This window comes from Coloeus monedula, assembly GCF_965178545.1.
Source record: "Coloeus monedula genome assembly, chromosome: 19".
Classification (NCBI taxonomy): Eukaryota; Metazoa; Chordata; class Aves; order Passeriformes; family Corvidae; genus Coloeus; species Coloeus monedula.
Window position 1 is genome coordinate 7736886 of NC_138799.1, and position 27042 is coordinate 7763927.

The following is a 27042-nucleotide window of genomic DNA, read 5'->3' on the forward strand; positions in this document are numbered from 1 at the left end:
AAATTAAATTATTTTGGCCCAAATGAAGGAGTAAACAGGTCTGAATTGTTTCTAGACACATGGATTTTTAGCTGAATCCTACATGATGAAATACAATCATTGCCATTCACATTTTTACAACCATCTTTATATAAATGTACTTACAAATAATTTTCTCAATTTTTTGTAGGCTAAAGTTATTTCTTCAAGACAGATGTAGTGCTCCTTCTCTTAAGATACTAAATAAGGAAATACAGAAGTAGTGAAAGTTAATATACTGATTTTTTAAATCAATCCCAGCAGTAAGTCATGACATTTTGTGTTTGATTTCTGAATTGAGCCTGATTGATATTCTGCAAATTAAGCTTTTTTTTTTTCCTTTTCTTTTTTTAAACAAAAATGTTAGGCCCCAATTGACAACTGTATTTTGGAACTATTACACCAAAACAATTGTGGAATTTGCAATTTTTGAATCACAATAATGTAAAAATGTTTTCTGGTTTTCGATAAGTTTGAGTTTGTTAGTGAAACAATAAAGGTTTCATTAGCTCTTTGTGGTTTTGTCCTTTCTCTCTCCTCCTATCCACCCCAAGAGATTTATAGGGGCTTTTCATTGACATAATTAGCATTAATCTCTTTTATGGGGTTACATATATGCAGGAAGATATTTTTAACCAAAAAGGAGCCAAAAACCCTGATAGAAACAAATGGTGTCTGCAGGATATTGTTAGCAGGGGCACTAATTAAAATGCTCAAAAGGCAGAAAACACAAACACCTACAACCCAAAGCTCACAATTGCAGGGTGATTTTCAGTGGGTTCTTTGAAGACTCAGAAACATTGTTTGAATAGGATTTGTTGTGCTGAAGAGCTGATGTTTTCTCTTCTCTCCCAGGAGCCCCCGAGGCGCCAACCAATGTCTGTCTCATGGTAACAAGCAGTACATCACTCACTGTCACCTTCCAAGAACCCCTCAGTGTCAACTCAGCTGTGGTGACCAAGTATAAAGGTACCGGATTTAGACATCTTTCATTCCCCTTAACAATGTACAAAAATTTGAGGGCTAAGTGGCAAAGGTATTTATCTACAAGAAATTATGTTATGATGCAAGTAGTGTTTAAATGTAATTATTTTCCCGGTAAACAGCCACAGAAGTGGAATTTTCTTGAAAGATTACCCAAGGACAAATTTTTTATTAAAAAAAAAGAAAAATAAATTAACCAAAAGCTTTCTCCATGAGTGCTTTGAAGAAGTTTGCTTGACTCACTGTGGTTAAGACATCAGCTCAATGACTGGGTTGAGATGAGCAGTTACAAAACACAAACTAACTTTTGGTGCCTGTGGGCTCCTGAAACCATGTGTATCCTTGTAAAAGCCAAACCCACACCAGCATTCCTTAAAGGAATGCCTCTGGAAGCTGAAACTTCTGGCAGAGGCATCATACAGCCCAATTAATTTGCTATTCCAGGGCTGCCACATCATTCTTGGAAGAGTGATACATTCGGGTGGCACCAGTTAGTTGCAAAGTGGAATGAATAAGAAAATGCTTCCATCTGAATAGCCCTGTTGAATAGAGATGGTTTTAAAACCAAATTTCGGTTCCACAGGAAATTCCAACATTAAGAAAAAAAGCAAGTTTTATTGAAGATTAGAACAAAAATGAGAATTTTTAAAATTTCCTGTTTAAAGGGACTTTCTGGTTTTCTACAATGTTTGGGACAGTAAGTTCTTCAGTGTTAAGCACAGTAATCCACAGCCTCCAGCTGCCAGTGGGAGCATGAATCCTCCCACAGGTCAAGGGACTGGGGACCTGAAGCCTCCTTGGCCCTGACCAGGGGAGTCAGGGTGTGGGAGCCTGAAAGTCCTCTTAGTTATTTCTCCCAGTTTCTCTCTTAATGCTTCCTGCTGTGTTTGTTTCTTTGTATTAATCATTGAAAACTCCTTTCAGAGGTGCCTAAATCTAAAATTTCCATACTCACAGCCAGAATCATCCTGGCTGTGTGGTAGGGAGTCTGTTTCATATTTCCACGGGTGGGTGTTCCAGGGATGGTTTCAACAGGAGAGATTCAGAAAGACCCCGTCCATTGAGGGTCCAACAGCTCATGGATCCCTTCCAAAGGTGGGACATACCAGTGCACAGGCTCCACTGGCATCAGCACAAGCTCCCAAAGCACTACAGGAGCTTATTTTGGAAAAGGCAGATTCTCTCTTTCTTTCCTCCTCCTGCTTCTGGTCACAGATTCCACTCATCACTGGCTGTGCCCAGCAAAATAATTTTTTACATTCTATGAAAAAAACCCCCCAGCCTCCCAGACACCACTGAGGCCATCAAAGTGATAATGCCCTGATAGCCTCAGTAGAAGGCAAATTACTGTATTACACCTAGTCAGCTGTGCAGTGCTGCAGGAAGCGTGATTTTCAAAAACATCAAAGCCCTTTAGAAGCCTAAATCTAATTTTTGGCAATGGGTTATGTTGCCAGGAAACTAAATTTCATTTAAGAGCTTCCCACTGCCTGATTTACTTGTGAAAATACTTGGGCTCCTAAAACACCAAAGTTCTCTAGAAAATATCAGACTGTTCTTTGTAATATTTGTATTTTAAATAACCTTGAAACATTGTTCACCCTCTATTTATAATGATTCTTGGTATTTTCACAGGAAAGCAAATTCCCAAACAGAGCTAATTTTTAAAAATAATTTTGTAAAGGTCGTAGTACTTTTCTCTTGGCTAACCAGGCTCATTTGGGTTGAGCCTGGTTTATACCATGTCAGTGGTGTCCTGTTTTCGGTAAACACAGAATTCAAAGAAATTTAATCCAACCTGACCTAACTTTCTGATCGGACCAGGTAGCACTGCCCTGTATTCTGAATTACCCTCACAGGTGATCTTTTATGCTTTATCATGTTGACCATTACTCTTGCCAGAATGTTCTTTTTAAATCCTTTGTCCCAGGAGACTTGCATATTTACAGTTAGATAAAAAGAAAGATCATTAATAGCTCCTTTTGGTGACTTTCGGGAATTAATTAAGCACTGTTTGTAGAATTGTTTATTACATTATAGAGTGAGATTCTTTGTGCTACTTTGAGGGGTCATAAAATGAACCTTTCGAATGATCACTTGCAAGAATGGTTAGAACCAGCTAGCAATTACTAGCCCTGAAAAGAGAGCTTGATAACAAAGTGTGAAGATCTTTTTAGTCAGATATATAAACCTCCTGTCCAGAAAACCATCGAAGCATTTTGCTAATTCAGGAACAACAAAAAAAAGGCTGTTAGGGTGGGGTTTTTTCCCCCTCAATATTTTACCATTTCTTTTTCTAAGCAAATTAAAATTCAGGAGCATTTGCAGCAATGTTTAGGGAATACCTGCTCATTAACAAAAACTAATAATGTTCTTTTCTCTAGACCTGAACTATAGGGGATAAAAACTGACATCAATTCTGTTCAGTTTAGTTTAGTTCCCTAAAAACAGTGAAAAACTGCCAATTCCATTTTTCCTGTGTCATCTTTCTTTTTTCTTCTTCTTTTTCTTTTTTCTTTTTTAATATATTTTTTCCAAAGCTTTATTTGCCCAAATGTCTTTTAGAAACTGGGCTTGGAACATTATCTAACTGTCTGCTGTTTTCCTGTGTGACCTTTTCCCTTGTTAGCTGTATAACTTACAAATAATCATACAGGAGAATAATACTTTGCACTCACTCTCTAACCACTAAAACCATCTCACTTCATTAGGAGATTTAATTTTAACCACACACGGTGAATGGGTATTGACTTTGGTGTCCCAGCTGGATGGCAGCTCAGTGACTGCGTTCTGTTCAGCCATTGCTTTAAGGAGCCAGAGTATTCTTTACTTCCTCTCCGGATTGTTGTTTAATGTTGCAGGCACCATCCTAATGGCTCCCTTCAGTTTCCCTCTGGAGAAGGCTGCAGCGTGGTGGTGGCTGATGTGAAATGATTCCTAAGTACATTGTAACTTAGTAAAGTGTTTTGAGGCTGGAAGCAGACAGGCATGACATAAATCAATAATAAAAGTAATAATCTGCTCCATGCTAGAGAAAGACTCAAAGCCAGAGACACCTCATCCCAGCCAGTTTTAGGAAGGATGTGAAACATCACTGTAATATTGAGAAAAAAAAACCCTGCCCTTGGTTAATTGTGCCCTAGAGCCAAACTTCACATCCCACCATGGAAGTACTTAGGACCTGCTTTAGTTTTACATCTTTGAAAACACAATCAAAGCGTTCCACGTTGACATACAAAACAACTTGCCCCAGTTGGAAGCCAGGGAGAGCTTTCTGTTTACACCACCACACTGGTACTGCAGGATGTTTTGTTATCCCAGAGCTGCACCTCTGCAACCATCTCGATGAAAAATACCCCACAGCAGCACAGTCCAGACAGACAGCACTCAGCTCCCGGGAACATCCCCCTAGAGACAAGCAGCAAGTGCTTGCTGGGCTTTTTAAGAACTGTTTTCTTTCATTAATCAGCCCTTCTAGGGTTCACATGTTTCATCCAACACATACACATAAAGAAAGCAGGTTTTTTCAATGAAAAAAGTTATAAGTAAGGTTTAAGTAATTTTGTCATATTTATTTTCTGTGGATTTTAAACCTGATTATTATTTTGCTTTTACAGTGAATAAGTACAGATAAACCTCCTCTTACTGCATGATTTTTTTCATCCATTTCCCAACAGAAGTAGTCATAACAACGCTGTGATCCCAAAGTATAGGATAAGGAAGAAAAATGGACATAGTGCTGATCATTACCTACTGGAAAGGATCACCATGCAATGAAAAATCTCTGTTTATATTTTATTTACAATTTTTAAACAAACATCTATACTCCCTTTTGAAGAAAAAAAAATGAAACAGCTTGTATAACCCCAGTTGAGCTAATTTATTTTAGAGCCTGGAACTATTTATGTTTGAAGAGAGAGGAAGAAAGACATGTTTGATGTAGCAAACAAAGCTAATCTTCTCTGTTTGGTTGTAGCTGTGGATGCCAAGTTATTTTCCAGATAGTGGTGCTGAGCTGTCTAGGCCACTTTAGCCCTGGTTACCTTTTTGTTTAATTTGGTATTTTAGCAGAGTATTTCATGTTTGTCAGAACTTCCCAGCTGCCTTCTCAGATTTCTTTTGGATGGAGAGAAGATTTTTATTTTCAGTTGGTGTAGCTCTTTAAAACACAAAACAAAACAAAACTAAACAGGTTGGCTTATATCAGGAAAGAAGGAGTTACGTTTTGCTTAAATTTTGAGAAAAGGTTGTTCCCTTCCTCCTTTCTTCCAAAGCAATTTGTGGTCCACTTCAGAATTTTTTTTGAATGAGAATAGTTTAAACTGTCTCTAAGTCACTGTTGCAGTCCTGGATGGATATGCACTAGCCACAGGATGCTGCTGTCACATAGCCATGTGAAATGGGTCAGTTCTAGCCCAGAACAGACCAGACAATTTGCTGTTGTCATTGTGAGTCTCATCTAAGGGATGGATGGAGCTGCCTTTGCGCTCAGGGTCAGCACCTGTGCTCAGGAATGAGGAGCCTGCCAGGCTAGGCCTGTTTGAGACCTGCCCTGGAGCTCAAAGGAAACCTGGATCTGGGATTCTCAGCTAGCTTGTCAGCTGGCTTCTCACCAGGTCGATGGAAAATTTACATTGAAGATTCCAGTGTAAAAAACCTCAAAGATTTTACAGGAACAATCTATAAATTTTGTGTGATTCTGCCTGTTTTATTCTTGGGGGTAATACTTTCACAACCAAATAATCTCATCATTTTGTGTGGGCTTCTGCTTGTCCCCATGAGCACATACAAACAGCAGATACCACATTTTAAAATTATATTTTATTTGTCTATCAAAAGTTGGCCTTCCATGTTTGACCAAGTTTGGATTTGTTCCACAGCAGGCTCCCTGCAGTGATCCTCAAAGACCTAAATATATATTTATTTATATCTCTATCTCTCTCCACTTTGGTGGCGACTATCTGCTCACATAGCAGTGTCTGAGTAGAAAGCAGCAAGCCTGTGCTGTCTTTGACTTCTAGAAGAACCCTGGTTGTGAAAATGAATGCTTGTTGAAGTGAATCTTATGGAAATGTAGTGCTTTAATAACAATACCTCTGTCTTTCTAAAGTAGGTGCTGTGTCACTGCTTGATTCTGGTCCAGTCCATAGTGGAATTGAGCAGCATTCTGCACTTGGTCTTGAAACCCTTTCCACTTATTATTCAGAGTTTCTTTATATATTTTGAAACTCGTTCTATCTTTTCTCAAAACAGTTCTTGCTCCATGAAAAGAAAAGAGAATACATTTCTTTGTAAGACATTTGAATTTATCCTGCTGAATAGGTGTGGTCTGATATTTCTTACAGTAGTTCATTTATGGCATTTTATTAGGTCTCCTGGGCACTTTATTTGCACGTTACATTTTGGTAGCTAACAGGACTGTGCAATTTGACTTCTATTTTTATGCCTAGCCAGTACAGAAATGTATAAAAGTTAAAACAAACCTTTCTATTTCTAGCTCCTGTCAATGTCTGTAGTATGTGCTGGACTTAATATAAACTTTAAGAATTTCTATTATTTAAGTTCGCTATGGATTTAAAATCAGCTTTGAACATGAATCACGTACTAAGTGATGGTGTAATTAACTAATGTAGCTAATCAAACACTGGTTACTCAGCTGAATCATTCTTTCCTCCCGCTTTGTGGTTTATAAGGATTTTGAACAGCAGCTCAGGATGAATAGCTCTGAGAAAACCCAGACATATAGGCTCTACTTTTGTCTGCCTTGGTTTCTAACAAAAAAGGCTCGTATCATGATGTTGTTGAATTTTAGACACTGTTTTGCCTTTTACATTAGCTTTTACTTACCAAAATTAATAAGTTTCTTCTTTTAACTGTTTGCATGTGACTGTTACAGCTTCCAGTTCATAGGTATGGCATAGAAGAGGTGAATTCCTTATAGTCAGTGTCAGGACTGGGACTCAAGACCTTCAGCTTCTGTCTTCAAGGAGGTTCCTGATTTGGCAGATATTTTGATGAATGGATTTGGGAATGAAGACTCACTGAAGACTTAAAACCAGAATGTCTTCCAAGGGTTTATGTCAAAGTTTCCCTGCTCACACCTTCATCTCTGGCCCATCATGGACTTTCCTGGATCATTTACAAGTATCAAAGGTCTAGGTCTTAGTTTGCCTCCCTGACCAAAGCCTGATCCTGTTCTAGTAATCAGATCTGACCCCCAGAACTGATACGTGTCTGTAAATTTGGAATCAGGCCTTGGCATCTGCTGCAAGCTCCTACCTCGTGTATTGAGCATAAACTGCAGTGTTTCCTGCTTCCATGCATGAGTGCCCAGTTAGTTCAGGCATGAACACCCCATCAGTTTGTGCATGAGCACCCAGTTAATTTACTAATGAACACCCAGCTGACTCACCCATGAGCCCCCTCTTAACCCATGTCTGAGTTCAGTCAGTTCACACCTGAGCACCCAGTTGGCTCACTCCTGAGCACAGTGCTGGGCATGGATGGCAGTTTCCATTAGCCAGGGGCCACTGAAGGAGTGGGAGGAGTTCAGGAGAGGTCAGGTGCTGCTCTCACCTGGCCTGGCTATGCCTCAGTGTGATGGAAAACCATCACTGAGCGAAAGCCATGGTGGAGAGAAGGGAAGCTGACAGTAGGAAAGGGGGAGGATAAGTGTTTGGATTAAGTTCAGTCTGGGAAAGATGGTGAAAAGGTGTTCACTTAAATGGTTTTTTAATTATATTTACTTTCTTCTCACTCTGAACAAATTATTAGAAATTTGTGTTAATTGGCGATAAATTAAATTAAGTAAAAGATCACCAAATCAAGGCTGTTTTGCCTGCAACACCTGTCTGCATTTCTAGGGAAGGTGAAAGCTCTTTAAGCTACTGTAGGGATTAGTTTATAAAGAAATAAAAGCCTTAAATATGGTTAATCAACATTGATGCAGCAAAGTCCCTCTTTATATCACAGGAGAACTAGAGGACAAGGAGCGGAATCCCATTAAACAGATTACTTGAATTAGTGTCTGTGTATTTCCTTCCTTTGTTCCCCATGCTGGGCACTGCTCTGGTTTGCCTCCTACACTGAGATAGATTACTTTTTTGTTTGCATTTTCCCAGCTGCTCATTATTAATTAGACTTTAATGTCATGTTTTCGGATGAAGCTGAGCCTGCCCCGTGCATGCTTTGCACAAACGATCGGTCCTTGCATGCGGGAGCTTCCCCCCGGCTCTCACTGCACAGATTACAGGAGTCAAACGGGCCCACTGGGAGGGGAAACTTGCAGAATCCAAGCCAAGCTTTTCTAGGATGTGAAGCCTTTGCATAAGAACCCCATTTATTCTCCAATCCCCTCTCAGAGTTCTAATACACGCTCTCTCCTACTTTTCTTTCCGCGTCCAGAGTGGGATATGTTTTGTCATTTCAGGGCTGAGAAACAAATCTTGGCTGTTATTATAATCCATTGTAGCTTTCTAACCACTGGCCCACATTGGAAGGCTGAATGTGCACCCACATGGCACATTTTCTTAGTTATTTATAAAGTGTTAGTAAGAAATGTCATTTTCACTAACAGAGAGGAAAAAATTTCCTTCTTGTACTGGAATAGCTGGCCTTATTGCAAACAGATAAAGAATTGCTGGGATCAGAAAATGCTAACCAAATACTTGAGAAAAAAAGATCAATTTTTTTTATATTCTCTTGGTGAGAATTTTATTAAAATTCAATAAAAATAGTATCTTATAAATCATTTATATAATGCAGATTTGCTTTAAAATGAACTAGTGAAACCATGATCAAGCAAAGATGTGTCTTTGGCACCCAGCCTGCTGTCATAATGGTTCCCATAAATGTCAAGACATAAAATAGAGTATTCTGGCCTGGGTCAAAGGAACATGCAGAAACAGGGCCACAAGAAAGGTTATTTAACATCATTGGTTATTATTAGCAGGCGAAAAATGCAAAGGAGCCCAGAGCTGTTGGGAAGAAGATTTACTGCAAATAAAGTATTTGATTATTAAAAAAAAAAACCTCTGAAATAAGTATCATGAAGATTTATAGCCATGGAAGTTTCAAATGAAGATGTGCTCTCTAGCAATAGTCTAGAGATGCTTTTCTTGGTACTCTGTCTTGCACTGTTCCGTCTTGTTCTGTTGAGAGGCCCTTAAGCCCCCCTGCAGCTCCTTCCCACCACACCACAGCAGTACTTTGTTTGCCTCAGGCGGGCACAGAGCTGTATGTTTGCATCTTTTTTCATTCCTCTTCAGCTTTATTAATGCTTCTACTAACCCAGTACAAAGAGCCCCGGATAAGTTTACAGAAAAAGCTGAAATTATAGATAAGATCCAAAATAATGAACACTAGTATTTGGAGCTCAGGTTTTAATTTAAGTTGTACCTAGAAATCCAAGTCCCAGGCCATGACTGTGTTCTAACTTCTGTGTTTGTACAAACTGCTCAGTGGCAAACATTTGTTTTTCTCCTAATGGAAGCATTATGCTATCAGTAGTCCCTACAGCTGGTATAACTTGTCTTTCTCCTATGATTTCTTGGATGATATCCAAACATGAGAGAGGCATGAACACAGCCTGAACTGAAAGTCTGAAAAAATTGGGTTCCTTTCTTAAATCAGGCTGGAAAGAACAGTTGAAGACAGCAAGGAGGAGCTGACCAAATACTGCAAACAGTGTTGTCCATCAGAGCTGGTGACGCTCTACACCAACAGATTCCAGCTTTTCACTACTGTTTGGGTCTCTTCACTTGTTTTATAAATACTTGTTTAGGGTCTTTCATCCTGATTTTATTCATATGAATGGCAGTGCTTAATGTCCTTAAATGCTAAGGCATTATGGGAGTAAATCAGTAAAATTTTTTCATCAAGATCAGTAAGCAGAAAAGAATGGCGTGAAGTGGTTTCTGGATGTTCTCTCTGTCAGTTTTATAATTCAAAGGAAGCTAATAAATAACACAGTTATTTGTTTGGAGGCCCTTGGAAACATAAGATAAGACCACCATCAGCCCAGGCCCTGGACATGGGAGGAAGGGAATGAGACAGAACCTTTGCTGGTCAAGCCTGCCTTAAAAGCCAGAGTGGCAGAATGCACTGCCCAAGGTCACTCAGCAAGTCAGTAGCACATGCAGGAATGAAATCCAGAATTCCAGCTCCATACACTACTCTGCAGACCCCAACAAGCAGAAACAGAACTCCTCTCCCTCGGTGTAATTAATCTACTCAGCAATTCAGAGAGTAATTTAAATGCAAGCAAAAACAAATGTCAAGAGAAGAGACAAATTCTACTGTGGCTCAGGCTATTTACTTGACTCAGGAGATGGTGCTTTCCTGAATGAATCTGTAATAGGGTCAGGAGGTGTTTTGTGCCTTCCCTTTGACTTTTATCTGTCCGTCCATCTCTCTGATAAGCTGTTAAAGGCATGCTCAGTATAACAGAAAGGTTGTGAGTGGAAAAGAAACAGGTGAAAATAAACTTCTCCCTTTATTTTAAAGTGCGTGAATTGAGTATTTAAAAATAAAAAAAAAAACCAACTTGGCCACAAGTAAGTTACATAACTTAAGCCAGTCTAAAATTATGTGCCAGCAATTTACATGAGTTTTATGTAACTGTTTATACTGCTGTTTATTTAAAAATTACTACTTATCTTGGCGACCGCAGCAACACATCGTGCATTTGCTAGCTCTGGAATACAGGGCACCTTCATTAAAACACATAGTCACCAATATATTAAACACACAAAAAAGCCCTGCTCTGACATAACATGAAGTGTCAGATGGAAAGCCGCAACAGCAAAGACATTCAGCGTTCACAACAAAGCAGCCCTTTGGGGTGTTCAGAACAGGACTGGAACATGCTCCATCCTTAATTCACCCAACAGCTTTCAGGTCCTTTACAGCACAGTTGGTTCAGTCTACAAGACCAGCTCCTGTTCCTGGGTTCTTATAAAGGACCCTCTTCATCCTCAGCTTTCTATACTTGAGCGTGTTTATAATTCAGCATTTACGTGCTGAGGTGAGGCAGCCTTTTGTTCTTTCTTAAAGTCGCAAGGACTTCAGCATGACACAAATGATTGGTAATTTCTGTCTGCTCTCTTCCAGCACTGTCTCTCTCACAATGGAGGCAAAGATTTAGCTAGATCTTCATGATGGGTTGCTCATGCACAAATTACATAATTTTTAGGTCCAGGCTGATCACCAGGGAAACACTGTGGGTGAGTAGCTTTGTACTGGTACCAGGAAGAGCTGCAGATATCCCACAAACCAGGCAGTGGGAGCAACACCAGCCTAATACATGGATTTTGCCCCTTGTTTTGGGGCCTGTTGACTGAACAAGGTGCTCTACCTCTCCTTACTTCATTTTCACATCTATAAAAGAGAAAAACTGGTATCCACATCCTCCTAGGAGATTTCTAACCCAATTAATCAGTATAGCAGAATATTATGTATTACTTTTAGATGACCATTACAGTAGAGAGCTGAAATCTGGAAATGCAGAGCAGGAGATATAAACCTAAGTGATAAATTATTTCCATTGATTTGCATATATTTAAAGCTGTATCATGTCGTCTTCTTCTCACTTGAGTTGGTAAAATCATGGGAGAAAAAACGTTTGTTAAAATTATAAGTAAGCAAGAAAATTCCAAAACTTGTTATAAGTTTCTTTATGACAGATATACTTTGAAATGAGGGGAAAAAGAAGGCACTATTCCAACACAGCTGTTGAAAAAATATTTATTTTTCAGTTATGGAAATTTTTATTGAAACTGGGGGACGGGTTTTTTTCCAAAAGTGAGGTTTTTAAATAAATATATTTGAAAATTAAGTTTTGAGTAACTTTGGATACACCATCTTGTTAAATAAATATCCTTTAATAGGGGGATTCTCAACCATGATAACCATAACCTAATCCACAGGCTAATATCATATTCTGTGTTTTCAATTCCATGAGGCTCAGCCACCACCGGCTAAGCCAAAAAAAAGCAAAATGCTGTCATTGGTGGCTGCATAAGGAGAAGCACAGTTGAGCCTAAGCCTGGCAGCCAGTGAAGGATGGGACCGTGGGGGGACCAGGGGGCACCCAGGGGTGCACCCTCGGCACCTCGTGACAGGATGAGCACTCAGTCACTCTCCCAAGGGAGTTGCTGTCCCTCAAGGGGCTGGGACATCTCAGTGTCACCCAGCACACAGGAGTTCACTGACATGAGCTGGGGCAGCAGTTTGCCCTGGAAGATCAGAGCAAAGCCCTGTGATTTATTATCACAAAACCTCACAAACTTCCCTGCTGCTCCTGAGATGGCTTTGAGGGCCATGTCAGCCTGTTCTCCCCTCAGAAACTCAGCATCTCTCTCTGAATTCAGCAGCCTTTGATTATTTCTGAGAACAAGCTGCCATGCTGTTGCTATGTCACAACCACCAGTATTGTGGTGTTCCTGCTGGCCACAGGCTTGCAGACAGGTAGGATTGCAATCCTGCTCAGATTAAGGCATTAACTCCTCTTCAGACAGTGTGCCAGCATCTCTAAATATTGGGAGTGCTCCCCTAAATGCCAAATGCAAGTGGAAGGGGACCCACATCAAGGACGGGGCTGCAATGTTTATTTGTGTAAGCTACCCAAATTTAAATATGCCTCTTGAAGTACCAGTTTATGTCTGGGCAGCCTCCAGTCCATAGAACAGTTAAAAATTTGGGAAGCTCAAAAGCAGCTTAGAGCTACTTCTCTCACCCTTGGCTTTTGCTTTATGCTGCCTGAAGTGTGACCCAACCACTTCCCCTCTCTTGGACCAGGACACTCAGGCATGCCTGGGGATTCCAAAGAAGGCAGGATTTGCTGGCAGAATCTGTCCTGAGGGACACTTTCTAGCTTGACATGAATCCTTGAAAAGAAAAATGGTGTCTAAAATGGCTGCAAGCCTGTCAACAACGTGTTCAGCAGTTTGGACAGGGTTTCTCCTGGTTTCTCCTTCTGGAAAACAGAAAACACATCTAAGTGTTCAGCACGTGTACAGTGTCTGCAGTGATTTAACACAAGTGGAGCTAGAAACCTTGAAAATCATGGTTTACAATGGACACTCTGACAGGCCATCAAGTTCAATGTTACTTTTAAGTATTCCCATAATTAAACTGTCAACAAAACCCTACAATATGGTACTGCAACAGTCTCTACATTTTCCTACTAATGTGTAGAGATAGCTTCCACTAAAGGTGGCAGTAATTAGGTATTTAAAACCCGTGGAAAACTAGAAAAATACACCGTGAAAAAATTCAACGAGAATATAAAAAACCAATCTTCTTTTCATTGGAGCAAACACAAAAATGTTGCAGAACATGCTGTGCATTCACAAAATGCAATCATAGAAAAGGAGCGATTAGGGGAGAAGGGGAAAATGAGTTATGGTATTGATACTTGGTATCATGCTGTTTTAGAAAAATATGTTGTCAGTTAAATGTTGTATATGCTGAGAAAGAAATTCTCTGAAGCCATTTTCTTTTAATGTGAAAATACCAGTATGACACTGCCAGAAGATGAAAATTCTACATGCTGAAATTAGGATACCTATATCCTCTGATCTCTTCTAAATTATCAACTCCAATACTAATGAATATACAAACAAAGTGTCTAAAAACTATTCTGTGAATGGTTTTTAGGAAATAAAGGAAAGCTTTATATTGAAGTCTTTGGTGCAAATCCAGGAAATTGATGAGATTTCCCAGTTTCTACTGTGGAATAATTCAATAGATTAATTTCACTATGGTTTTATAGATTTTCCTGGAAGTTTGAATCTGAAGGTACAAGTCACTAAATCCCAGAGGCAGGACTCCAGGATTAACCAGGATGGCACCCTCCATTAATAAGGAATAATTTAAGAAAAAAGGCTAGTTTCCTACCTGCAGCCATCTGTTCCTCACTTGCATATATTCCTTTTTATAATCATCCAGTAGTTTTTCATGGTCTGCTCAATACTATTTTATGTGCACAATAATTTTTGCAAGTACTGAGGAGGAATATGGACAGCAGGACTGCTGATTACATAACCCCTGTGCTCAACAGGAATAGGAGTGACATTGAGCACTTTGGTGAAGGTGCCCATCACAATTTGGGCTGAAGGAAAGATGGGAGTGCTGGGCTGACGTGTCTGTCAGCCCAGCAGCACTTAAATCCATCCAAAAGTGGATTCAGCTTAACAGGTCCTGGTGGAGCTCTGTAATTGCCATGACCACAGCAACAGCAGGCCTGGCCGGGAGAGCCAGAACCCACTGAAACCAACCATGAGGCTCCAGTGAGTGCCTGGTCCAAAGAGAATATTTCTATCCAAATTAGCCAAGGGTAGGTGATGAAAGTTTTGTGGGCCTGAGGAGCCAAAAGGACTCTGCCCATGCCCACCTATGCAGATCCAATGCAAGCCAGTGCTTTTCGTTGGTTAGGATGTATAAACTGCCAAATGGCATTAACAGGTCCAATTCCTTCACCTTCTCTTTTCCACTACTTCTCTTTCTTTAAAAGGAAATTGTTTAAATGAGGGCAATGGTGACTCAAAGGAATTTGTATTGCAGTCTATTTTTAAGCATTCTTTCCTGAAAAGCTTTTGAACAATATTTTGGTTTTGTCTCCCATACACAGAGATATAATTTAATTACTGTGTATTTGCGAAACATTACTGTTAAATGTGACTTTTATTATCCACATGGACTGGGAAACTGCTAGGAGAAAAGTTAACCTGTGAGTGATTCAAGTCCTTTGACTTCTTTGCTTGGACTGGTACTTGACTTGATTTTCTCATGCTATTTGTTCCCTAGTGGAATGGAGCTCTGCAGAAGACTTTTCTCCTTTGGCTGGTGAAATAATTATGGATAATCTTCACTCTTTGAGGTGCTCCATCACAGGTCTCAGGACGGTGAGTGCCAGAGGACTCATTTAGACCTTGATGGCCTAGTCCCCGCAGTGATACAAAGACACGAGAATTTGCATCAGCGCCCCTTGGAAATCACTGCAGAGCCTGTCTTGTAGCAGCATGTTCCAGTGATTGAGCGTGATGTGTCTGGTAGCCATAATCCAAAAGTCACAAAGGAATAGACAGCATGAACCATTTTTTGAGTTACCATTCTCAGGGGAAATTGGGAAAGACTGGAGCAAAAACTGCTGTTTTCTGGATCATGGGATAATCAGTGCAGATCATAGGCTCTTGAGAAATCTAGACCTGACTCTGATGACCCATCCCTCAATTAACAACTCTGTCTATTCTCCTTCTTCCAGGAATGTACATGTGGATATCGATCATTCTCATTTTTGTTTATATCTCTTATTTATTTATATCTCTTTGTATATCTCTTTTATACCAAACAGAACTGGGTCTCAAACTTTGTCCTTAAATCTTTGTAGTATGTTTCAATCTATCATGGTGCATTTAAATTATTAAAGCTATTTAAGTTTCTCACTGAAAAAAATCTTTGTGAGGGACTGCTTTGCAGTTGTTACAGCCAAGATTTTGAATCCAGTGATAGTTTTGACTCCAGTTGTTTCCATTTGCAGGGCCAGAGGTATTATGTCCGTGTCTCAGCATACAACATGAGAGGATGGGGACCTCCACGCAATTCTACTCCTGAATATGCTTCTCCTTCAAGTAGGTTGGGTTTGCCTGCCCTCCCAGTTTGCTTAGTGATGTTGGAGTTCATGAAGTAATTGTCACGCCATCTAGGAGTGAAATTAATAATAAAACTCAACTCCTTCCGATGCCCCCCAAAAAAGCAAAATTACAATATATGTGTATTTATGTCTCAGCTTTTATTCTTCTCCAGTCCTTTGACAGAACATTGTTGTCTAGCCATTAACACTTAAAAAAATGAGAAATATTTTAATCTTCATTTCTCTTAGGAGAGTTCTGATATATGGAACTTCCTTTTTCGGTACATGAATGGATCAAAACCTAATTCTGAGCTGCTAGAAGCAAAACACTTACATGCATCTCATGTCATTTTATGCTTTACCTTGTAGCACTACAGATCCCATTCACTGGACCATTCTTACAGCATTCTGTACATAAAATACTCCAGTGTGGACACACATGGTGGTAGGATGTAGCCTATAAATGTTCCAGAAATGTCCAAAAGCCTTTCTTCCTTTTCCAACCTCTGACAGGTTTTCTCAGACTCCATTAGGGCTATGATCTGTCATTTGTAATTTTTAATCTATTACAATCACATTGTATTGTTAATTCTTTTCCAGACTTAGTGTTGCCTGCCAAAGTGGTTCAGTGTATTACAGCTCCCCTTGTATTGATTAACACAGTAAAGTGGGACTCTTCTTTTTATTGCATTAACACTAGTTTTTATTAAGCTAATGTAGCAATTTAATAACCTTTCATGCTAATGTGAGAAAATATAACAAGCTGTACCTACTCTCAGTAGTCATAATGGAGAGGGTTGGATAAATAAGGCTCTTGCATTACCATTGTCCCATTTTGCTTCAATTTTTTTCTTGTGTTTTCTCCAGAACAATACCGGAACTAGGCTAAAGAAATATTCTGCTATAGAACAAAAATGGGCTACAATCATGGGAAAAAGATACTGTGGATAACTGAGTAACTTGGTGATGTGCAATTACCTTGACTATAGCCAGGTGTAACTACACAGAACTTGGTCTCACAAACCCAAAATTTACATCAGCTGGGGGAAAGATTCTTTCACAGTAGCTGCCAGTTATTCAGCCAAAAATCCCCAAAGAAGGAGCACTCCTGGCAAGACAGGTGGTATTTAAGACTGCAGCTTTGTATGATGTGAATTTTGCTTTGAGCATATTGCATTCTCTTCCCTTTTTATAGCCCCCTGCTACTAACCTCCTAACATCTGACATTATGTGCCAGTTCCAAAGTTTTGGGGTGTGAGGGAAATCTTCCTGCAGATTTCAGTGGATCAGCACAAAAGCTGTGGAGAGAATTCTGTTCATTCCCCTTGTACAGTGTCTCAGGGTGTTAGAGTACAGAAGGTTCTGGAATTGCTGGGTCTAGGGTCATGTGCTTAAGCTTTACAGTAAGACCAGCAGAGCCTAAATGCAAACCTTTTCATTAAATAATACTCACATTAGAGAGACAAGATGTTATTTACCATTGCAGTTACTGGAGGCAGAACTCCCTTATTCACATGACTGCCTTCACCACTGCTTTGGAAAACTAGCAGATTTGTGCTTGGCAGGGAGGCAGCAAGCTGACATTACACCAGTGTTGTAAAACAAAATATGGCCCTAAGCTAAAACTTAAATGGGAATACATTAATGCTCTACAGTTGTCTGTAACAGCAGCCAGAAGAATATGCAAGGGAAAGGAAAGATTCAGGGCCTGATGCTGATACAGTCCAATCCCAGAGCATCAAAGGTTGGTGACACCCTTGGAGATGTGTCTGTGTATGATGACAGTGAGCACTTGCCAGTATCCTCCTGTTTCCCCCGCACACAGCAGCAGCCTGGAAAGTGGTGGCCAACGTTGTGCAACTGCTCTGTGAAATCCCAGCAGACAGAAACATTTCTAGGTTTATTCATTAGCAGGTGAGTGATGGACAATGAGGGAAACTGGTCTGGTTTCTCTGTCATTTTTAAGGTAGTCAGCAATCTGGAGGTTCAAAATGTTTGGAAACACTGGGATAGAGAAATCACGAGGTTGTTTGAAACTCTACCTGAAAACACCAAAGCACTTTGGTGAGTTCCAGTTGGTCCCTCCTGGCTGCTCACAGGAGATCTAAGGACATTTTCCCCACAGAGAGCAGTAAATGCAGCTGGCCCTGATGTCTGCATTAGAACAAAGCACACCGGACAGCCCCTCTGCAGCTGTCACACTGACCACAGGCTACCAGGATACCAAATGACTTCTCTTTCCAGCCTTTCATGGGGCTTACTCTGGCAGCTACACTAAATGTAAATAAACAGGTATTTATATCCCTGGCGTAGTGAGCCCATTGGAAGGAATGCTTGTCTCCAAACTTGCACTAGAAACTGGATCTGTATATTTAGTGAGTGAGCAAACTGCTGGTGGCTGTGAGTACATACACGGCCTCCGTGCCAGCAAGATGGGAGCATGTCTCCTGTGCAGACAGATCTCTTAATACCTTGATCCACCATTCCTTTGGGCCAGGAAACGGGCGCAATGCGCTTCTCTCATTATAATCAAAATATGAAAATAGCCAAGTCTGGAATTAAAGAGCTCCTTTCTGATACACACAGTTTCTTCTTCCTATTTGTGATGAGTTTGTTTTTCTAAAATGAAGGCTGAGATTGTCATTAGCAGCAAGTGAGTGAAAACAAAGCCTTTTGGAGGCTGAAGATGTGTGGGACAGACACAGCAGGTTTTTGCCTCAGGAGTGCAGTGCTGAGCAGCCCGTGGACTCCAGCGCAGGAACTGCCAGAGTTGTTCAGGCCTCTGCTGGGAGCAGATCTCCAGAAGTGATTTTACTCCAAGTATGTTTCTGTGGCTATAGGGCAAGCTCTGGGTGTAGGAAGATGTTCATTTTCTGCTTTGCAGAACTGCAGGCAAGTTGTGGAGCCTCCTGGTGTTGGAAGGAGTGGCAGAAGGAGCATTGTGGGATCTTGGTGAGAGGCTGAGTGTCAGGACAGGCTGAGAGCAGCCCTGACTGCAGCACCAGAGCCCATTCATGAAGAGAAACAGCCATTGTCAAGGCAGTCACTACAGGAGCTTCTCAGAGCTGGTTGTCAGCTTTGTTAATAATCATGATGATTAATTACCCAGCTGGCACAAGGCAAAGAAAACTCAATGTACAAGTAACAACAGACTTAAAAACGGCTCCTGCCTGCCGAGATGTAAAACTCCTCTAGAGCCGAGAAGTACCAGAGGCAAGAAAATATTTTTAGACCCTCTCCTGCACCTTTGTGTTTCATTTCTGTTATTTCCTTTGTTCAATAGACTGGAAAGACTGCAGTGGAAGAGAGCCTCGGCACAGGGGACACACTGAGGCCCTGGAACGCCTCCTTCAGCAGGTTCGAGCAGCTCATCAGCACTATAATTGCAGAGGTAAGGATAAATATCTATGTGGTAGGGCACCAGCTGAAACCTCTGTGGCGCCTGTAATTTTAGCAGTTTTCTAACTAGGTCATACCTTCTCATTCATCAGGAAAAGAAAGATATTAATATTGGCCCATCTGGAATCACTTTAGCACACTATCTTGCTCTTAACCCTTGAAATTAGTTGGATGAAAACATCTGAAAGCTACAATGTGCACACAGACAGGCACAGTCTTTCTCCCTCCATACCCTACACACCTATTGATTTGTTTTTCCCTACAAATTAGTTTCACACAGGATTCCACTAAAATGTTTCAAGGATTTTTTTTTTTTAATTTTTCATATAAAGAAATACTTTAGACAGTTAACAACTGGTTTGGATCAAAAGAGGGGATTGGCTGCCTCCAAATGGAAGACACTAAGTGGATGTCATGCCAATCCATAATGAAAAATACTTGCACAATGCAGTGGGAAGATAAGATTGCTACATTTCAAAACAGAATGGATCAAAACTGGGAGAGAGTTCAAATCTCAGCCAATCTTCATTCATGAGAAACAGACTGTGCCTTTAATAGCTCAAGAGCCAAGGCAACAGCTTGGCATTCTTTTTGGAGCATACATAAAAACTCCTGTTCTATATGGGTTGTTGAAAAGTACTATTTATTTTCTTAAAATAAACTTCTAACTGGAATAATGCTTCATTGCAAAGGGACTTATTTTAAACTGAAAAGTTAAACTATCATGAAGTTTTCATTTTTCTTCACCTAGTTTGACTGCTATGTCAAGTTGCATCAATTGATTTAAAATCATAGAAATACTTAGAGCTAAAATCATCTGGCTGAAATGAAAAGATGCAGCCTTTGTTCCTTACATGCATATTTGTCACCATCACAATGATCCACGGTCTGCCACAACTCATTGTAACCATAGCAACTTAAACTATTCCTCTATGGTGCTTGGAAAGGGAAAGGAGATACTGCAAGAAAATGTTGTTTCTCTAATTAAAATTCATGCAAGCATTATCACTTGCAGGTGGTCTTGATACTGAAAATACAGATGATGTATTCTATCTCTTACATGGCTTTTCGTGCTATTAAAGAAGGCTTTTTTTGTGGTACAGTTTTTTCTTTCTGGAGTTAGTGCCTATCTCAGGTCTTTCAGGCCACCTTCCCAGTCAACAGGAAGTAAGTGATGGAACATCTGAAAATATTCTTAGTATAAATTGTTTTACTGACATAGCAGTCCAGAACAGAAGTAGTTATAAACATCATGCAGAAAATCCCTCCTTTTGAGAATCTGACACCAGTGCCTGGTTCTTATAAAATTCCACTTCTCCTTAAATTAACCCCAGTCTCAAAACTGAGCACAGACAACTCCATTGTTGATTTCCTAATACCTTTTCCTTGAATAATAAATAACAACAATACAGAAAATGTGTTTAGCTCAGAACATTTTCTTCTATGCCTGAAAGGCTGTGGGACCTCACATGGGGCAGTATCACACTGTGGAGTCAGCCTGAGCAACACCCTTGCCTCCAACCAAATAAAAATCTCATAATTGCTTGTAATGCTAGCATTACACAGTAGTATATTTTGGATAAATCAGGATGGCATCATCACAGGAGAACTTTTGGAACTTGCCTTAAATATATGATTATGTCAATCCCTTTTATTTCACTAATTTGGTAAGGAATCAAAACAAAATTTGCAGGAAAAGTAAGAATTATGACATCACTTCGGCTCAGAAATTTTATTCTGATATTTATCAACCTCAGTGGAATCTGAGGAGTTTGATCAAGGATCTGAGATAAGCTGCTGTATATGAAAACCTTAAGTAACAGCTTTCACTTCATGTAATACAGAGGCTTGATCTCTATTCTTTATTAATGTAAATTAGCATGATTGACTGACAGGATGGAAATCAGCATGGCCCTGCTGTTACACACAGACTGAGGACCTGCCCAGGGATTTTTCTGTTCTTTGCCATGATTCCCTTTACCACACTGGTTAATGCCAATCTTGTGACCTCTGTTTGTTCCATTTGTTGTAGAGTAAACAGCTAAACATTGAGGAAGATCCTTGAATCTGCCTACAACCACTGATGAGCTGTGAGAGCAGAATCAGGCTCTGCAGGAATTAGAGCTCAGTGAGAACAGAGCTGGGATCAAACCTGGTGTCCAGGCACCTTGACCGTTCCCACAGTGGCTCTTATATGGGATGTCCCGCTCAAGCTGCTCAGGCTGGCTCAAGCAGAGTGCAGGACAAGTGAAAGGAAGGTGAAAAAAACTGAGGGTAATCAATCTAAAAGGTCTGAGATTACCTGAACAAAGCAGGCAAAAGCCTCAGAACTGAGAGGGGCTGGAGGAGCAAGGCTGTTGCACTCCTGCGGGATCTGGGAGGGGACATTGCCCACATTCCAGGCAGATCCTTTGCCCAAGTCTGTTCATTCAGGCTCTGCCTTTCGCCCTGTGCTTTGCATTGCAGGGGCTGGAGAAAACAAGCTTACAAAAATACCAGGAAGAATACACTGGAATGTACAGTGAGTTTAAGAGCTTTTGGAATTAGATCAGCTGTTGCTTTTGAACCTGCTCTGCGATATGATGAAATCTCGTTGGGAATTACTTAGGAAGCTTTGCTTTCATATGTTTAATCTTCTGGAAAACCCTGATGATTACAAATAACAGTCATCCATTTGTCTTCATAATACCACGCTACAGACTATCATAACTGAGTTACTACAATTGCGTGTCCTGGCAACACTTCAAATACATATTTTAAAGTATTTTTTTCTTGTAGATCTCTCTTTCTAAACAATTCAGAGTGGATTAAGTAATTGTGTGATGCTTCATTAAGAAATGAACCCAACTCTTCAGTAGAATTCTTACCAGATATTTTCCTTCTGAAATTCAGTTGAAATGTATTTTACCAGACAAGTCAGAGGTGAAATAAAAATGTTCTCATTTTAGTTTGATTCACAAGCAGAGCATATAGTTTTAATTGCATTTAGCAAAGAGAGGGATCACTGATTCCATAGGGCATTTAAGATGTTTAACTTATAAATCTTTGTGAGAATACAATACAAAAGTAGACTTGAGAACCAAGCTATAGACTGAGAAGTTCAGGTTGGGAATTTAAGAAGAGACCCCAGATGCACACGAGCTTGAGGGGGAAACTTGGTTCTTGTTCTTCCAAGAGGTTGCTTTTAAGTATGGGTTGTATTTACGTTAAAAACTGCAAAGAAATATTTACAAACCCTCTACCTTTGAAGAGAAAGGTTGACAGTGTCATAAATACACCTTTCTATTTAATTGCCTATTTCAGTCCAGGTTTGAATGCTTCTAATCTAAATCTAAACACTGGAAATTCTCCTATCTTGGCTGCTATGTGTTCACTCCCAGGCTTCTATTAAAAGAGCTCACAGCTCAGTTATCATTTGTTAATATAAACTCACTGTGTTGCTACTGGTGCTTTTCCATGAAAGTTACTCTATGTTATTTATTAGTTAATTAAGTAACAGACAAAGTTCCATTTCCTGCAGATCCAAATTATCCTCTAATTTCAGCTCCATGTTTTCTGGCTTCTAGATACACAATACTGTAAACCAAAAGCAAATAGCAATGTAGGGGAGTTCACAATCTTCATCTAGTTGTACATTACTTCTTTTGCTGTTGGGTTCTGCAAATCTGTGGACTAAACCCAAACCACTGAATAGACCAATAACATACATTTCACTTGTAATGTGCCCTCTTATTTTAATGCTGCAGTCTCTGGGTGTTTTATACAGAATTATGTTGCTTTGCCTTCAGCAATTTCCTCCTCCATTCCCTCTGTATAGATGGAGGAAATACAGAAGAAAATAATTAGAATGAAATTTATATTCCTAAATTGGTCTTAACCTTGGAAAAAGGAAACAGTAAGTCAGGAGCTTTCATGTAGCATTTGGTTGACATTACTACAATACACTGAAAAAGGTTCACAGTAAAATAACAGTTATCTGAGGAGATATGGATAGAAATACAAATGAATATTTTTAGAAGGAAAAGAAAGCAAAGGAGGAATCATGGATTTGCATGAGTCTGTTTAAGCTGAAGAGTGCATTGGAGAATATGCCATGGAGAACAAGTTTGCACTGGAAAGACAATGGATTTGATGATCTAATAAGTCTCATACATCTGAACTGTATGATTTCACCCCCAAAAGAACCTTGCTCTCTTTGTACTCACTGTTCCACAGAGCAGTAATTATTGCTAACAATGTGTCTGCTTGCTGGGGCTTTCAATGTGCCAATCATGGTGCGAATTTATTCAGCATTTAAAGATATGCCGAGCACTTCCACAGATGGGATTTTTGACAACAGCAAATTTAGATGTTCTTCAGATGTTCAGCATTAGAACTCACTAGGGAGACACAGACAGGCTCCTCCTATTCTGCACCAGAGATAAGTGGGAAATACTCTGAGAACACCTAAGCAGACGATCAGCAGCTTTCAGTAAGAGGCTCTTCATGAGTCATGTTTTTTTCCTACTGGAGAAGGGTGTCCCTCAAAATGTTTTACACTTCAGTCTGGATGGGGATCGATGCTTCACCCAAATAAACAGTCACATCCTGGAAAACTGAGATGCACTTGTGCAGTTACATTTTCATTTTGTCTTTCTTTTTGTGTCACAGGAAATATCTGAAGAATTAACTCTATTTTTCAAACTAAGTATTTCTGCTGTTTCTCTTACAACAGCATGAAACAGGACAGACATTGCAAAAAACAAAACCAAACCCAAACAGTGTTAAGTGCCCATTGCTTTCAAATCCAGATGTGAACAACTGCCAGTACATTATAAAGTCCTGCATGTCCCTGATTGCCATCTCTTGGTGTCCCCTCCAAACCTGCTCACAGGCACACAGGTGTTCACAGCTGTTACACAGAACTCATGGCTTTCAATTCCCATGTGAAGATATTTCCTTGGCTCACAAGACCATGCATGAGAGAAAGAAAGATATTAAGTCAAATTCATCAGTGTGAAAGAGAATGCAACGTATAAAAATTTAACAATATTTTCTTAGAACATTGGGACAATATTTGAATTTATAAAATTCTTCTATTGAAGAGCTGGCCCAGAGATGCTGGCAGGCACACAGCAGGTCTCAGCTTTGACATGAAGTGAGCAAAAGAGTTTAACACCTCTTCCTTGGACTCCAGATTACTATGGAGCAAAGGTAATTGTGAAAGCTCTAAGGCAATACATGAGTGGAATTTATTGTGATGGAGAAAAAAATTCCAAGCAAAATCAAATGCATTTAATGTGACACAGAGAAAGATGAGGGTCAATCTTGTCTCCTTAAAGCTTTTCCTTAGGTTACACTGGTGATGCTGGGATGTCAGTGACAGCCAGGGCACCAATTATTCACTTCTTAGAAGCTGAAGCTACCTGTGGTAAGAAATTTAGAACTTACAATACCTTCAAATGTTGGCTGATGATTCAAATCCCTTCTTGGGCTTTTGAGACCACTTGCAAAACTCCCATCCATTCTGAGCATTAAGAGTGTGTAGTGCTGGTTCAAGTTTGCCTCGGAGCAAAACAGCTTTATCTTGTCTGAGTTTGCAGCAAGTAAGGAAATTGTCTGCTGCTATGTATCAATAAGTTAATGAAAACACCATCAAAGGGTTGCATTTGAGCATCTTTCTAAATGTTGTCTTTTGAAAGGAATGTAATGGGCACTGACTGAAATTTAGTACTGTGGTTCAAGAAACACAGGTTTTTTTATGAGACACTAACTGAAATTTAAGACCTGGTTTTGGTTTGATTCTTTTTGCCATTTCAGAAAGTTCTAAATTACAAAATGCTGGTCGCAAGCAATCGGTTTCCAGAAGCCTGAAGCACCTTTTCCATTCATCAAACAAGTTTGTGAAGACTCTGAAAAGGTTTGTCATTCCTTCTATGTTCAAGATATTCTGAATTTCAGCAGTTGTTGTTCTGTATTAGAGAAAAGCACCTTAGCAATATGTGTGAATATGTCACTACTGATGAGACAGCAATTGGTCAGAATGAACTGATAAAATCACAGATGTGTAAGATGGTGCAGCTGACAGGAAAATAATGCTCCAGCTCCTACTGAAATCAATAGAATTTTTTCCATGTTACTTTTGGAAATGGATTCAAATTGTAACAGAGTGAAATATTCTGCGCAAACCCAAAGTGCATCTACTGAGCTGTTTGAAAGCACCACCTCTGTTGCTGCTCATTAATGAAACTACAACATTTATTCATTCATAATATAAAGCACAGAGCTCAGATAACATTTGAATAGTCCACTGGCAACAAGCCCCACACAGAGAACTCTCTCCCATCCTCAGCTGGGTTTGCAGCCCACTGTAACCCAACCCTCAGCCCTGACAATTTGTTTTAGCAAATGGAAGTTGCTTATTCTGGATTATTTCTTCTTTCATTGCCAGGAGTGTTCAGTTTGCTTTTTCTTCTTTGTATTTTGGTAAGAGTTTAATTCTTTCAGAAGAGCTTTCCAGAGTCTTTAAATTCCCTGCAGTAACTACTTAACATATGTAACTAATTGCGGGGGTAAATATTGAAAGGAATGATCTCTATAAATAGGTTTGCAGATATGTTGGCCAGATTACACTCAATTATACCAATGTAAATCCATAATAATCCACCTGATTTCAATCGAGTTACCTCAGATTTGCTCTGAAGTAAAGGAGGGCAGAACTAAGCACGTTAATGGTAAGTTTTAGTAAAATTTCTGATTTCTAAAGGGCATAAAGCCTCCATTGTGTACTGTGTACTCTGGCAAAATTCTCACTAAAACTGATGTCCATGACTTGCACAGATCCATAATCTCTTAGATTCATGTAGTCTCACATCATCTAAAGTGATAAACTTCCCATATATTTTTCAGAACTCACTGACTGAAGTTGCACCTATGTTACACAGAACTTTAGACAAGATGATTTACTTTGTCTCCTCAGAACTTAACATCTATGATTCTTTGACTAAATTTGGCATGGATGTGAATAGACATGAAAGGTGTTTGATAGTATTTCCTTCTCTCTTTAGGGGACTCTACTTATCTGTTATACTTTTTTACAAAGACAATTTGTTAGTTACCAATGAAGATCAAATCCCAATTGTGGAAATCGATGACTCTCACAGTAGTTCAGTTATGCAGGATTTCCTGTGGTTCACAAAGGTAATGGGAGTCTAATTTCATCTATTGCTTCTGCGAATTTGTTGCTAGCAATGCATAGGTTTTGCTCATCACTCTGAATGTATGAAATTATGTCATTAAAAAGCTGAATGATTAAGTGCTTTATCACTTAATTTATCATTTAAATTTATCATGTTAAATGCAATTTCCACAAACCATTCATGTGGATTAAATCCTGACTGGGCCACTGATAGTGACACAATTAACTCTTAATGTATGATCCTATATGAGTGACTTTTATGTGGGTACACAAAGGTTTTAGGGACATTTAGAGCAAGAGCCTAAAGAAAAAACCAGGGGTTTTAACTTTGGTATTGTGGTTGTGCCATCACTGAAGTTATCTTCACATTACTTTTTTATACCACAAAGAACAGTAAATCAGTTTTGCACAATAGTCCAAAATCAACTGAAACAGGTTCATGATGTTTACAGAACACCTTCTGTGTCTGAGTCAGTATCTGCGTCATGTTTATCCAGGCAGTTGATTGCCATCTGCAGAAACACAAAATGTGCAATATCTACTGATTTTTCCAAGTCCAAAATGCATTTTAATATCATTTCTGCTTTTGCAAATGCTGAGAACAAGAACTGGTTGAAGTGGATCTGTTTTTGCAGTTGTCTTGCATGTGGGATGACATCAGGTGGCTGAGGCAGAACATGGCTGTGTCCGTGTCCTCATCCACAGCACTCCAGGCCAGGCAGAAGATGCTTTCAGCAGCAGCACAGCTACAGGTGGGTCCCATGGCATATTTCTGGCTCTTAGCTCAGTGGCTTTCCAGTCTCCAAGGGACAGAGCTGCCTGCTGTCCCTTG

General features: G+C 39.7%; 1 protein-coding gene across 1 annotated transcript in view; it reads left to right on the forward strand.

Moving 5' to 3' along the window:
* Positions 1-27042, forward strand: part of ANKFN1 (ankyrin repeat and fibronectin type III domain containing 1) — a gene marked incomplete at both ends in the record, with an annotated part of 58819 nt that overhangs the window by 12677 nt on the left and 19100 nt on the right. The window contains 7 exons of the mRNA XM_082293967.1: positions 874-987; positions 14809-14906; positions 15542-15632; positions 18918-19025; positions 24833-24932; positions 26080-26212; positions 26846-26962. Coding sequence (XP_082150093.1) covers positions 874-987; positions 14809-14906; positions 15542-15632; positions 18918-19025; positions 24833-24932; positions 26080-26212; positions 26846-26962 — 761 coding nt within the window. The remainder of the gene's footprint in view (positions 1-873; positions 988-14808; positions 14907-15541; positions 15633-18917; positions 19026-24832; positions 24933-26079; positions 26213-26845; positions 26963-27042) is intronic.